Source organism: Ranitomeya imitator, chromosome 8 (genome assembly GCF_032444005.1).
Source record: "Ranitomeya imitator isolate aRanImi1 chromosome 8, aRanImi1.pri, whole genome shotgun sequence".
Taxonomy (NCBI): Eukaryota; Metazoa; Chordata; class Amphibia; order Anura; family Dendrobatidae; genus Ranitomeya; species Ranitomeya imitator.
The window spans coordinates 58,706,306-58,720,680 of NC_091289.1; the positions used below are offsets into that span (position 1 = coordinate 58,706,306).

Consider the following 14,375-nt stretch of genomic DNA (forward strand, 5'->3'; position numbering starts at 1 on the left):
GAGCACAGAAGACTGGGTAACCATTTACTCTGCCATAAAAATATTAATGGGAGAGTAGCATGGGGAAACCATTGCCATCCAAGAGTTACGGTACAGGAATGTCGCTTGAAAGGATACGACTTGCTTTGTTGCTTCAATACGTGGACAACCTGTTATTACTGATGATCCATGAATGTAACTTGTCAGTGAGGCTTTTTCACTTGGAGATTTTGCCTGATTTGACAGGTAGAATTGCACTTGGTGCCTTTTTCTTGTCAAAATGATGGACACTTTTTTTTTTTTTTAAATCAATGGGGTCTAACAGCGCTATCTGTCATATACAGCAATGCTGAGGCTTCTGCTATAAACATAGCTTAACTTAAAAGAAAACCTGTCACCAGGTCCAAAGTGGGCAGTTTATGCTCTTATTTTATCCACACTACTCCCTGAGAACAATTATTTTTTTTGTGTAAATCCACCATACGGTTCTATAGATTTAGTTCTTGTAATGTAGCATGCATCGGATGCTATTTTTTTTTGTTTACAGCAAGTAGGCGTTGATTAGGGTAATCATATAGAGCAGACTACAAACATGCCCCCCAGAGAATCTGCGCACCACACCCCCTTATAAGAGCCAAAAATGAGCACTGAATACAATTCAAGCATTTCTCTAAACGTATGTTGGAATTAAAAAGAAAAAAAAACAAATAAAAATGGAGTACTCATAGAAGAAGCAACAATAAAGAGCAAAACACAGCCACTTTTGATCTGGTGACAGGCTTTCTTTATGAGGAATTAGATATGATTTATGCACCAAGATACTTATCCAAAAAGCAAAAGCAAGTCCTCACCTAAATGCAGGAGAAACACTTGTTGTAAGACTTGTTCAGACATCCTGAATTTAAACAGAAGTGGTGGTAAGGCCTATGTTTCTGTATTGAAGTGTATGACCTTCTAATTTCCCTGACTCGTCAGCCATGTTATACATAAAGTGGACTTATTGGATGGAACAACCCTTTTAACCCCTTCACGATATGCACCGTACATGTACTTTGCATGGTGTGTCTCTCCCTTTGATGTGGGTTCTGGTGCGGAGCCCACTTTTTTTCCGGCACATGTCAGCTGTTTTGAACAGCTGACATGTGCCCCTAACAGCCACGGGTGGAATCGCAATCCACTCGCGGCTGTTAACCACTTGTTAAATGCAATATGAATCTCCGACAGCGGCATTTAATATGATCGCGCCGGAAGCGCATCACTAATCCCACCCACTGGCGCCCGTGTCATATGACCGCAGGTTGCCGATGGGTTGGCATTACAACAGCAGACCCCTGTGGTTGTCATTGCCGGATTGATATGAGTGCCGCCCAGCGCTCACAGCAAGTGAGCATTTCTGCTACACACAGGCGATCTGATCATCGCCTGTGTGCAGCAGAGGTGATCAGAGCATCGCAGCTTCTAGCCTCCCATTGAGACTATTGAAGCAAGTGAAAATAAAAAAAAAAAAGTTTTTAAAAATATAAAAAAAAAAAAAAAAATTATATATATATATATATATATATATATATATATATATATATATATATATATATATATATATATATATATATATATATATATATATATATATATATATTCAAATCACCCTCCATTCAATATGAAATAATAAAAAAATATATATATTTGGTATTGCCGAGTTCAGAATCACCCGATCTATCAAGATATAAACAGAATTAATCCGAGTGGCAAATGGCATAGTGAAAAAAAAAGGTCAAAAACGCCAGAATTACGTTTTTTTGGTAGCCACAACATTGCATTAAAATGCAATAATGGGCAATCAAAAGATCGCATCAACACCAAAATGGTATCAATAAAAACGTCAGCTCAGCGGGCAAAAAATAAGCCCTCACCCAACCGGAGATCACGAAAAATGGAGACACTACTTAAGGGGTTAATGTTACAGATCTGCTGCACGCCAGAACTGTCATTCAGGAGGAGCCTGCCCTGTAATATACCTGGAAGTAACTGCAAAGTTGTGCGCTGATCAAAAGCCAACTTGAGAATAACCCTTTACGTCGTAGAGGAAAGTAGGGTTTGACTGAGAGCTTCTGTTCCCAGTATTTTACTAAATCAGTAGGGTCTTGGCAATCAGACTCCCAGCAATGAAAACTCCTAAAATTTTTCCACGACTTCTGAAATGTTTTCTAAAAGTTCAGTTATTCGATAGGAAAGGAGGAACAAAACGTCAATACTCACATAACTGCATAAAGTCTCACAATCTAAATCCCTATCCGTATGTCTTCAGAGTGTGGGTGAAAACCGGAGAACCCGGAGGAAACCCACGCAAACACGGGGAGAACATACAAACTCCTCGCAGATGTCGTCCATGGTAGGATTTGAACTAACCCAGTGCTAACCACTGAGCCAAGTTTCAACTCTTCCTCCATCCACATATTTCCATTAACCCCTTCAATGCTCAACTATTTTGAGCTTCAAGGATGAGGCAATTTCTTTTTGCTCTTTATTACTTCCTCCCTAATATCATAGCCGTTATTTTTTCCCCTCAACATAACCATATGAAGGCTCGCTTCTTAGGGGCGAGTTGTATTTTTTAATGGCACCATTTTGTGTAAACATCATATAATGTGTTGAAATGAAACGATTGGAAGTAATCGTAGAACCTTTACATGAAGCTACATACATATCTTGTTGGTAGGGTTGACATGTTAAAAAAATAAATAAAAATCTTACTGTCCTCGTAACTGTAGCCCATATAACGAAACTTTTCAGACTACATCTCAGAAAATACAGTGTAACATGGAAGAAAATAAAAAATACTGACAAATAAAATGCACTAATGCCAAACACTATATGACAATCATACAAGGTAATGAATCACCTCAGCAAGTCCATGTCATTGTAGTTATACTTGACTTTGTAATCCCCAATTCTACGAGTGCTTGCTTGGCCTCCAATAACACCCGCTTGCTTTATTTTGGTTGTATCCAACCCTAAAAAGACAAGAGACAATAGGTAAAATTAACTTGAAACTCTCCCTGGTGGAACACATATTTCATTCTGACATATTTAAAAGGAATCTGTCAGTAGTTTATTGCTATGTAATTTGATAACAGCATGATGTAGGGGCTGAGAACCTGATTCCAGTGATGTCTCACTGACTGTTTTGCTTAGTGCATAGTAACATAGTAACATAGTTAGTAAGGCCGAAAAAAGACATTTGTCCATCCAGTTCAGCCTATATTCCATCATAATAAATACCCAGACCTACGTCCTTCTACAGAACCTAATAATTGTATGATACAATATTGTTCTGCTCCAGGAAGACATCCAGGCCTCTCTTGAACCCCTCGACTGAGTTCGCCATCACCACCTCCTCAGGCAAGCAATTCCAGATTCTCACTGCCCTAACAGTAAAGAATCCTCTTCTATGTTGGTGGAAAAACCTTCTCTCCTCCAGACGCAAAGAATGCCCCCTTGTGCCCATCACCTTCCTTGGTATAAACAGATCCTCAGCGAGATATTTGTATTGTCCCCTTATATACTTATACATGGTTATTAGATCGCCCCTCAGTCGTCTTTTTTCTAGACTAAATAATCCTAATTTCGCTAATCTATCTGGGTATTGTAGTTCTCCCATCCCCTTTATTAATTTTGTTGCCCTCCTTTGTACTCTCTCTAGTTCCATTATATCCTTCCTGAGCACCGGTGCCCAAAACTGGACACAGTACTCCATGTGCGGTCTAACTAGGGATTTGTACAGAGGCAGTATAATGCTCTCATCATGTGTATCCAGACCTCTTTTAATGCACCCCATGATCCTGTTTGCCTTGGCAGCTGCTGCCTGGCACTGGCTGCTCCAGGTAAGTTTATCATTAACTAGGATCCCCAAGTCCTTCTCCCTGTCAGATTTACCCAGTGGTTTCCCGTTCAGTGTGTAATGGTGATATTGATTCCCTCTTCCCATGTGTATAACCTTACATTTATCATTGTTAAACCTCATCTGCCACCTTTCAGCCCAAGTTTCCAACTTATCCAGATCCATCTGTAGCAGAATACTATCTTCTCTTGTATTAACTGCTTTACATAGTTTTGTATCATCTGCAAATATCGATATTTTACTGTGTAAACCTTCTACCAGATCATTAATGAATATGTTGAAGAGAACAGGTCCCAATACTGACCCCTGCGGTACCCCACTGGTCACAGCGACCCAGTTAGAGACTATACCATTTATAACCACCCTCTGCTTTCTATCACTAAGCCAGTTACTAACCCATTTACACACATTTTCCCCCAGACCAAGCATTCTCATTTTGTGTACCAACCTCTTGTGCGGCACGGTATCAAACGCTTTGGAAAAATCGAGATATACCACGTCCAATGACTCACCGTGGTCCAGGCTATAGCTTACCTCTTCATAAAAACTGATTAGATTGGTTTGACAGGAGCGATTTCTCATAAACCCATGCTGATATGGAGTTAAACAGTTATTCTCATTGAGATAATCCAGAATAACATCCCTCAGAAACCCTTCAAATATTTTACCAACAATAGAGGTTAGACTTACTGGCCTATAATTTCCAGGTTCACTTTTAGAGCCCTTTTTGAATATTGGCACCACATTTGCTATGCGCCAGTCCTGCGGAACAGACCCTGTCGCTATAGAGTCACTAAAAATAAGAAATAATGGTTTATCTATTACATTACTTAGTTCTCTTAGTACTCGTGGGTGTATGCCATCCGGACCCGGAGATTTATCTATTTTAATCTTATTTAGCCGGTTTCGCACCTCTTCTTGGGTTAGATTGGTGACCCTTAATATAGGGTTTTCATTGTTTCTTGGGATTTCACCTAGCATTTCATTTTCCACCGTGAATACCGTGGAGAAGAAGGTGTTTAATATGTTAGCTTTTCCTCATCATCTACAACCATTCTTTCCTCACTATTTTTTAAGGGGCCTACATTTTCAGTTTTTATTCTTTTACTATTGATATAGTTGAAGAACAGTTTGGGATTAGTTTTACTCTCCTTAGCAATGTGCTTCTCTGTTTCCTTTTTGGCAGCTTTAATTAGTTTTTTAGATAAAGTATTTTTCTCCCTATAGTTTTTTAGAGCTTCAATGGTGCCATCCTGCTTTAGTAGTGCAAATGCTTTCTTTTTACTGTTAATTGCCTGTCTTACTTCTTTCTTTAGCCACATTGGGTTTTTCCTATTTCTAGTCCTTTTATTCCCACAAGGTATAAACCGCTTACACTGCCTATTTAGGATGTTCTTAAACATTTCCCATTTATTATCTGTATTCTTATTTCTGAGGATATTGTCCCAGTCTACCAGATTAAGGGCATCTCTAAGCTGTTCAAACTTTGCCTTCCTAAAGTTCAATGTTTTTGTGACTCCCTGACAAGTCCCCCTAGTGAAAGACAGGTGAAACTGCACAATATTGTGGTCGCTATTTCCTAAATGCCCAACCACCTGCAGATTTGTTATTCTGTCAGGTCTATTAGATAGTATTAGGTCTAAAAGTGCTGCTCCTCTGGTTGGATTCTGCACCAATTGTGAAAGATAATTTTTCTTGGTTATTAGCAGAAACCTGTTGCCTTTATGGGTTTCACAGGTTTCTGTTTCCCAGTTAATATCCGGGTAGTTAAAGTCCCCCATAACCAGGACCTCATTATGGGTTGCAGCTTCATCTATCTGCTTTAGAAGTAGACTTTCCATGCTTTCTGTTATATTTGGGGGTTTGTAACAGACCCCAATGAGAATTTTGTTACCATTTTTCCCTCCATGAATTTCAACCCATATGGACTCGACATCCTCATTCCCTTCGCTAATATCCTCCCTTAAAGTGGACTATAGACAAGACTTTACATAGAGACAAACCCCTCCTCCTCTCCGATTTTTACGATCCTTTCTAAACAGACTGTAACCCTGTAAGTTAACTGCCCAGTCATAGCTTTCATCTAACCATGTCTCGGTTATTCCCACTATGTCAAAGTTACCTGTAGATATTTCTGCTTCTAGTTCTTCCATCTTGTTTGTCAGGCTTCTGGCGTTTGCGAGCATGCAGTTTAGAGGATTTTGTTTTGTTCCAATCTCCTCACTGTGGATTGTTTTAGAAATGTTCTTACCTCCCTTCTGAGTATGTTTTCCTGGGTCGTCTTTGTTCGAGTCTAATGTTTTTCTTCCCGTCCCCTCTTCTTCTAGTTTAACGCCCTCCTGATGAGTGTAGCGAGTCTTCTGGCGAATGTGTGTTTCCCAGGTTTGTTGAGGTGTAGTCCGTCTCTGGCGAGGAGTCCATCATACCAGTAATTCACACCGTGGTCCAGGAATCCAAATCCTTGTTGTCTGCACCATCGTCTTAGCCAGTTGTTTGCATCAAGGATCCTGTTCCATCTCCTGGTGCCATGCCCGTCTACTGGAAGGATAGAAGAAAAAACTACCTGTGCATCCAGTTCCTTTACTTTCTTCCCCAACTCTTCAAAGTCCTTGCAGATTGTCGGTAGGTCCTTCCTTGCCGTGTCATTGGTGCCAACATGTATCAGAAGAAATGGGTGGACGTCCTTGGAGCTGAAGAGCTTTGGTATCCTATCGGTCACATCCTTGATCATCGCACCTGGAAGGCAGCATACTTCTCTTGCGGTTATGTCCGGTCTGCAGATGGCTGCTTCGGTGCCTCTCAGTAGTGAGTCTCCCACCACCACCACTCTTCGTTGCTTCTTGGCTGTACTTTTTGCTGTCACTTGTTGCTGTGTGCCCTTTTCTTTTTTGCTTGCTGGTATTGCTTCATTCTTAGGTGTGCCATCTTCATCCTCTACAAAGATTTGATATCGGTTCTTCAGTTGTGTGGTTGGTGATTTCTCCATGGTCTTCTTGCTTCTTTTGGTCACATGCTTCCACTCATCTGCTTTTGGAGGTTCTCTGACACTTTTTGCACCTTCTGTGACCAGTAGAGATGCTTCTGTTCTGTCTAGAAAGTCTTCATTCTCTTTGATGAGTTTCAAAGTTGCTATTCTTTCTTCCAGACCCCGCACCTTTTCTTCTAAAAGGGCCACTAGTCTACACTTCTGACAGGTGAAATTGGATTCTTCTTCTGGTCGATCTGTGAACATGTAGCACATGCTGCAGCTCACCATGTAGGTTGTCACATCTGCCATGTTGCTCCTAGATCCTGCTGACTTGCTGTGTGTTTTCCTTCTTGTGTAATCTACTCAGCCAAGCTCTCTTGCAATAATGTCCTACAGGCAAAAATTCGCGCGCCGTAAGGCGCGCGGTTTGGTGATGCTTTCGAAGCAGCTGGTCCCGGCTACCCAACGATCTTCTAGCTTAGGGAGACTTCGCTTCTTCCAGAAGGCACCTGGAATATGCAAATTAGCCTCCTGAAGCTTGAATCCCTGGTTTGGTGATGCTTTCGAAGCAGCTGGTCCCGGCTACCCAACGATCTTCTAGCTTAGGGAGACTTCGCTTCTTCCAGAAGGCACCTGGAATATGCAAATTAGCCTCCTGAAGCTTGAATCCCTGGTTTGGTGATGCTTTCGAAGCAGCTGGTCCCGGCTACCCAACGATCTTCTAGCTTAGGGAGACTTCGCTTCTTCCAGAAGGCACCTGGAATATGCAAATTAGCCTCCTGAAGCTTGAATCCCTGGTTTGGTGATGCTTTCGAAGCAGCTGGTCCCGGCTACCCAACGATCTTCTAGCTTAGGGAGACTTCGCTTCTCCCAGAAGGCACCTGGAATATGCAAATTAGCCTCCTGAAGCTTGAATCCCTGGTTTGGTGATGCTTTCGAAGCAGCTGGTCCCGGCTACCCAACGATCTTCTAGCTTAGGGAGACTTCGCTTCTCCCAGAAGGCACCTGGAATATGCAAATTAGCCTCCTGAAGCTTGAATCCCTGGTTTGGTGATGCTTTCGAAGCAGCTGGTCCCGGCTACCCAACGATCTTCTAGCTTAGGGAGACTTCGCTTCTCCCAGAAGGCACCTGGAATATGCAAATTAGCCTCCTGAAGCTTGAATCCCTGGTTTGGTGATGCTTTCGAAGCAGCTGGTCCCGGCTACCCAACGATCTTCTAGCTTAGGGAGACTTCGCTTCTCCCAGAAGGCACCTGGAATATGCAAATTAGCCTCCTGAAGCTTGAATCCCTGGTTTGGTGATGCTTTCGAAGCAGCTGGTCCCGGCTACCCAACGATCTTCTAGCTTAGGGAGACTTCGCTTCTCCCAGAAGGCACCTGGAATATGCAAATTAGCCTCCTGAAGCTTGAATCCCTGGTTTGGTGATGCTTTCGAAGCAGCTGGTCCCGGCTGTACCCAACGATCTTCTAGCTTAGGGAGACTTCGCTTCTCCCAGAAGGCACCTGGAATATGCAAATTAGCCTCCTGAAGCTTGAATCCCTGGTTTTGCAGTTCTGATAGATTCAGTGATTTTTTTCTTCTGTAGATGTAGCAGCCCCACAGCTGACAATTAGCAGCTTTTTATGTAACCTGTACATTGTCAGCAAGCTGCCAATCAGTGGTGGGAGCCGGGTTACACACATTAGTTGGGACTGGTTTGCATGTGGGAACTAGTCCTGCAGTGATAATCTCCTAAAACAATGATTATATTGAAACTACAACACAGCCTAATAAGTGACACATGCCTGGAATCAGGCTCGCTTGTCTATATTATGCTGATTTCAGACAAAATAGCAAGAACCTGTTGACAGGATCCATTTAACAAATTAAATACCATTTTTTAAAGATCAGTTATGTTAAATAGAGCTAAAGTAACAGCATGAGATTTTATTTTCTTTAGGCGGGGCAGAGATGTCAAAATGGGTACATAGTCTCACACCGGCTACCACACCGTCAAACCTTCAGAAGTGTGTGCATGTGTTATACTGTATATTTGTGTGACTTCATGAATAAATGTGTTCATATAGTCATACAGAGCATTGCATTGATTAAGAAAAAAATAATAATTTACAAGCATAAGAAATACCTGCTCGATATGAGCCCTGACACCACATATAGGACACTACTGGAGCCAACAGAATGGACTGTACCTAGTTATTTTGTATTGTGATCTATTTACATGTAGTGAATCACTGTCCTATTCTGCTGCAATTGGGAAGATTCAACACAAGCACCATCAAGCTTCCCAGAGCGAAGAGCAATGTGGCTGCAGCCTTTGTCCTACCGATCAGTGCGATCAATACACGATTAATGGGCCCCTGTATATGCTAGAGCTGCTGTCTCCGCAGATGGCACACAGCTCTATCCTGACAACCCAAAACTGGGCCAGTCATATGTCAAGAGGAAAACACTGGAACAACTGTACTAAGAATAAAAACAAAAAACGGCCAATATGTTTTGTATACTTTACACCTTAAACAAAATAAATAAAATCATAGAATAGAATATAGAATTATTCAGGCAAGGCTGCAACGAAATAAATCCAGTAATGTTATAATGACAAACAATCAGCAAATTGTGTCTGGCCACGAGTTATTGTAGTGGTTAACATACAGACCTACCGATTAGATATGAAAGTAGGTTATAAATATAGAGAAACATAAGGGGGAGAGCAATCTTAGACAATTATTAACCACTAGACGGTGGCCCGATTCTAACGCATCGGGTATTCTAGAATATGCATACCCACGTAGTATATTGCCCAACCACGTAGTATATTGCACAGCGACGTAGTATATTGCACAGCCCACGTAGTATATTGCCCAACGACGTAGTATATTGCGCAGCCCACGTAGTATATTGCGCAGCCCACGTAGTATATTGCGCAGCCCACGTAGTATATTGCGCAGCCCACGTAGTATATTGCGCAGCCCACGTAGTATATTGCGCAGCCCACGTAGTATATTGCGCAGCCCACGTAGTATATTGCGCAGCCCACGTAGTATATTGCGCAGCCCACGTAGTATATTGCGCAGCCCACGTAGTATATTGCGCAGCCCACGTAGTATATTGCGCAGCCCACGTAGTATATTGCGCAGCCCACGTAGTATATTGCGCAGCCCACGTAGTATATTGCCCAGCCACTGAGTATATTGCCCAGCCACTGAGTATATTGCCCAGCCACTGAGTATATTGCCCAGCAACGTAGTATATTGCACAGCAACGTAGTATATTGCACAGCCACGTAGTATATTGCACAGCAACGTAGTATATTGCACAGCAACGTAGTATATTGCCCAGCTACATATTATATTGCACAGTCACGTAGTATATTGTCCAGCGACGTAGTATTCAGCACAGAGCCACGTAGTATATTGCCCAGCGACGTACTTTTCAGCACAGAGCCACGTAGTATATTGCCCAGCGACGTAGTATATTGCCCAGCGACGTAGTATATTGCCCAGCGACGTAGTATATTGCCCAGCGACGTAGTATATTGCCCAGCCACGTAGTATATTGCCCAGCCACGTACTATATTGCCCAGCCACGTACTATATTGCCCAGCCACGTACTATATTGCCCAGCCACGTACTATATTGCCCAGCCACGTACTATATTGCCCAGCCACGTACTATATTGCCCAGCCACGTACTATATTGCCCAGCCACGTACTATATTGCCCAGCCACGTACTATATTGCCCAGCCACGTACTATATTGCCCAGCCACGTACTATATTGCCCAGCCACGTACTATATTGCCCAGCCACGTACTATATTGCCCAGCCACGTACTATATTGCCCAGTCACGTACTATATTGCCCAGTCACGTACTATATTGCCCAGTCACGTACTATATTGCCCAGCGACATACTATATTGCCCAGCGACGTAGTATTCAGCAGAGCCACGTAGTATATTGCCCAGCCACGTAGTATATTGCCCAGCCACGTAGTATTCAGCACAGAGCCACGCAGTATATTGCCCAGTGACGTAGTATATCGCACAGCAACGTAGTATACAGCACAGAGCCACGTAGTATATTGCCTAGTCATGTAGTATATTGTCCAGCGACGTAGTATATTGCACAGCGACGTAGTATTCAGCACAGAGCCACGTAGTATATTGCCCAGTCACGTAGTATATTGCCCAGTCACGTAGTATTCAGCACAGAGCCACGTAGTATATTGCCCAGTCACGTAGTATATTGCCCAGTCACGTAGTATATTGCCCAGTCACGTAGTATATTGCCCAGTCACGTAGTATATTGCCCAGTCACGTAGTATATTGCCCAGTCACGTAGTATATTGCCCAGACACGTAGTATATTGCCCAGACACGTAGTATATTGCCCAGTCACGTAGGTATATAACACTGCCCACGCAGTATTTAGCAGTGTGTGCACCATATCCCTGTTAAAAAAAATAATTAAAATAAAAAATAGTTATATACTCACCCCTGGGATCCAGCGAAGCTGTGTGATGTGGCCGCCATCTTCCGTTCCCAGGATGCATTGCGAAATTACCCAGATGACTTAGCGGTCTCGCGAGACCGCTAAGTCTTCTGGGTAAGTTCGCAATGAATCTCTGGGAATGGAAGATGGTGGCCGGCGCGAGCGTATCGTCCGACGACGGAAGGTGAGAATAGCAGGTTTTTTGTTTTTTTATTATTTTTAACATTAGATCTTTTTACTATTGACGCTGCACAGGCAGCATCAATAGTAAAAACTTGGTCACACAGGGTTAATAGCAGCGGTTACGGAGTGCATTACCCACGGCATAACGCGGTCCGTTACCGCTGGCATTAACCCTGTGTGAGCGGTGACCGGAGGGGAGTATGGAGCGGGCACTGACTGCGGGGAGTATGGAGCGGGCGCCGGGGACATTGACTGCGGGGAGTATGGAGCGGGCGCCTGGGACACTGACTGCGGGGAGTATGGAGCGGGCGCCGAGCACACTGACTGCGGGGAGTATGGAGCGCGCACCGAGCACACTGACTTCGGGGAGTATGGAGCGGGCGCCGAGCACACTGACTACAGGGAGTATGGAGCGGGCGGCGGGCACTGTGACTGCAGGGGAGTAGGGGAGGGACTAATCGGAGTGTGCCTGTCGCTGATTGGTTGCGGCAGCTATGACAGGCAGCTGGCGAGACCAATCAGCGACTTGGATTCCATGACAGACAGAAGCCGCGACCAATGAATATCCGTGACAGAAAGAAGGACAGACAAAGACGGAAGTGACCCTTAGACAATTATTAACCATGTTTCGCCTTTGAAAAAAAATGAAGCGCTAGGAATTTTCTCTTTACTTTGTGCCATCACATTGAAGCTGTCACTAATGCGCTCACTGACAGACAATGACATGGATTGACGTTTCTTTATTCGCTGCAGATTGTCCCACTGTTTAATCATTGTTGACCGTGAAAGAAGACATAAGCCACGGCCGTATCATGTTCATCAGTACCATGCATCTGTTCCTAAGAAATCACATTTGTACGCTACACCAGGTGTCTACAGAAGTCAAAGCATCTCAGCAATCGTATACCTTCACAGACTACAGCACATCAAAGCCACGCGACGCCGAGAACAAGGCTCTATTCCAGGGAGCAAGAAATACGGATCAAGAAGGTGAACCCGATTAATGAGTTCACTCCTCCACACTGTAAAGTAAAAGGCTTCAACTTTTTAGCGTATGATTCCAAGACTAAACTCCAAGAGTAATAAAAGTCTGGATACAGGTTCGTGATGGTCACAATATCATTAAAATGTAATATTTTCCAAGATTAAACAAGAGTTAAATAAAGAAAAGAAGATTCACTATTCACAGAGATTGATTTATTTAATTCAGCCAGCATATATTCCTCTAACCTCAATATAATTAGCTGCTTCTACAGGGTTTTTAACCCCTTAACGACCACCGATACGCCTTTTAACGCCGGCAGTTAAGGGTACTTAAACCACAACGCCGTTAATTAACGGCGCTGTGAAAAAAGTGAATAGCGCCCCTTAGAGTCAGATTTTCTCTGGGGTCTCAGTTGCCGGGGGTAGCCGAGACCCCAGAGAACATGATTCGGGGTTTTTTTTACAGATACCCGGGTTGCGATTGCCGGTAATTAACCGTTTACGGGTGGCCACAAAAACCCCCCAAAAAACGCGCTTTCCCATTTAATTTCTCTGTCCTCCGATGTGATCGCACATCAGAGGGCAGAGAAATGGACTTCTCAATCGCCCCCCCGATACTCACCTGTCTCCCCCGATGCTCCTCGTGGCTCCCGCCATCTTGTTCCGGTTACAAAATGGCGGGCGCATGCGCAGTGCGCCCGCCGGCCGGCACCCGGATGATCTTTGAAGTCTTGGCTGCCGGGGGTAGCCGAGACCCCAAAGAACACGATCGGGGTCTGTTTTTACCGACCCCTGTTTTGTGATCGCCGGTAATTAACAGTTTACCGGCGGCCACACAAAAAAAAAAAAAAAGCGATGTGTCATTCTCTGTCCTCTGATGTGATCGCACATCAGAGGACAGAGAAATAGGGGGATTCGGGGACCCTGCTATACTTACCGGTGTCCCTGGGTCCTCCTGCGTCCCTCCTGGCCGCCAGCTTCTTCATCCGGTAAGAAAATGGCGGGTGCATGCGCAGTGCGCCCGCCATGATCTGCTGGCTGGCAGCTAGAGGAGTTGGGCTAAAGCTAGGGCTAGGGTTGGGGCTAAAGTTAGGGTTGGGGCTAAAGTTAGGGTTAGGGTTGGGGCTAAAGTTAGGGTTAGAGTTGGGATTAGGGTTAAGGTTTGGATTAGGGTTGGTATTAGAGTTAGGGTTGGCATTGGGGTTAGGTTTGGGATTAGGGTTAAGGTTTGGGATTAGGGTTAAGGTTAGGGTTGGGATTAGAGTTAGGTTTGAGGTTAGGGTTGAGATTAGGATTAGGGGTGTGTTGGATTTAGGGTTTTGATTAGGGTTATGGTTAGGGTTGGGATTAGGGTTGTTTTGGGGTTAGGGTGGTGATTATCGTTAGGGTTGTGATTAGGATTATGGATCAGGTTGGGATTAGGATTAGGGGTGTGTTGGGGTTAGGGTTAGCGTTAGAATTGGGGGGTTTACACTGTTTAGGTACATCAGGGGGTCTCCAAACACCACAGCCAATTTTGCGCTCAAAAAGTCAAATGGTGCTCCCTCCCTTCTGAGCTCTGCCGTGCGCCCAAACAGTGGTTTACCCCCACATATGGGGCATCAGCATACTCGGAATAAATAGGACAACAACTTTTGGGGTCCAATTTCTCTTGTTACCCTTGTGAAAATAAAAACTTGGGGGCTGAGAAAACCAACATAAACGAGATCTTGAGGCCAGTACATTTGCTCGGCTCTCCTCAGTTAGGCAAAAACTGTTGACTATTATTGATCAAAAATCCAAGTGTCTTAGGGAGAGACTCAGGAGTTGCTTCTACCAACTAGGCAATAAAAGTGGTAAACTTTTAGCCAGAGCACTCAACCAACGTAATACCA

The 14,375-nt window shown here is 43.8% G+C and overlaps 1 protein-coding gene across 1 annotated transcript in view; it reads right to left on the minus strand.

Annotated features, from left to right (window-relative positions):
* Positions 1 to 14,375, minus strand: part of TAB1 (TGF-beta activated kinase 1 (MAP3K7) binding protein 1) — an 86,765-nt gene that overhangs the window by 26,057 nt on the left and 46,333 nt on the right. Inside the window, exon 7 of the mRNA XM_069735928.1 lies at positions 2,879 to 2,990. Coding sequence (XP_069592029.1) covers positions 2,879 to 2,990 — 112 coding nt within the window. The remainder of the gene's footprint in view (positions 1 to 2,878; positions 2,991 to 14,375) is intronic.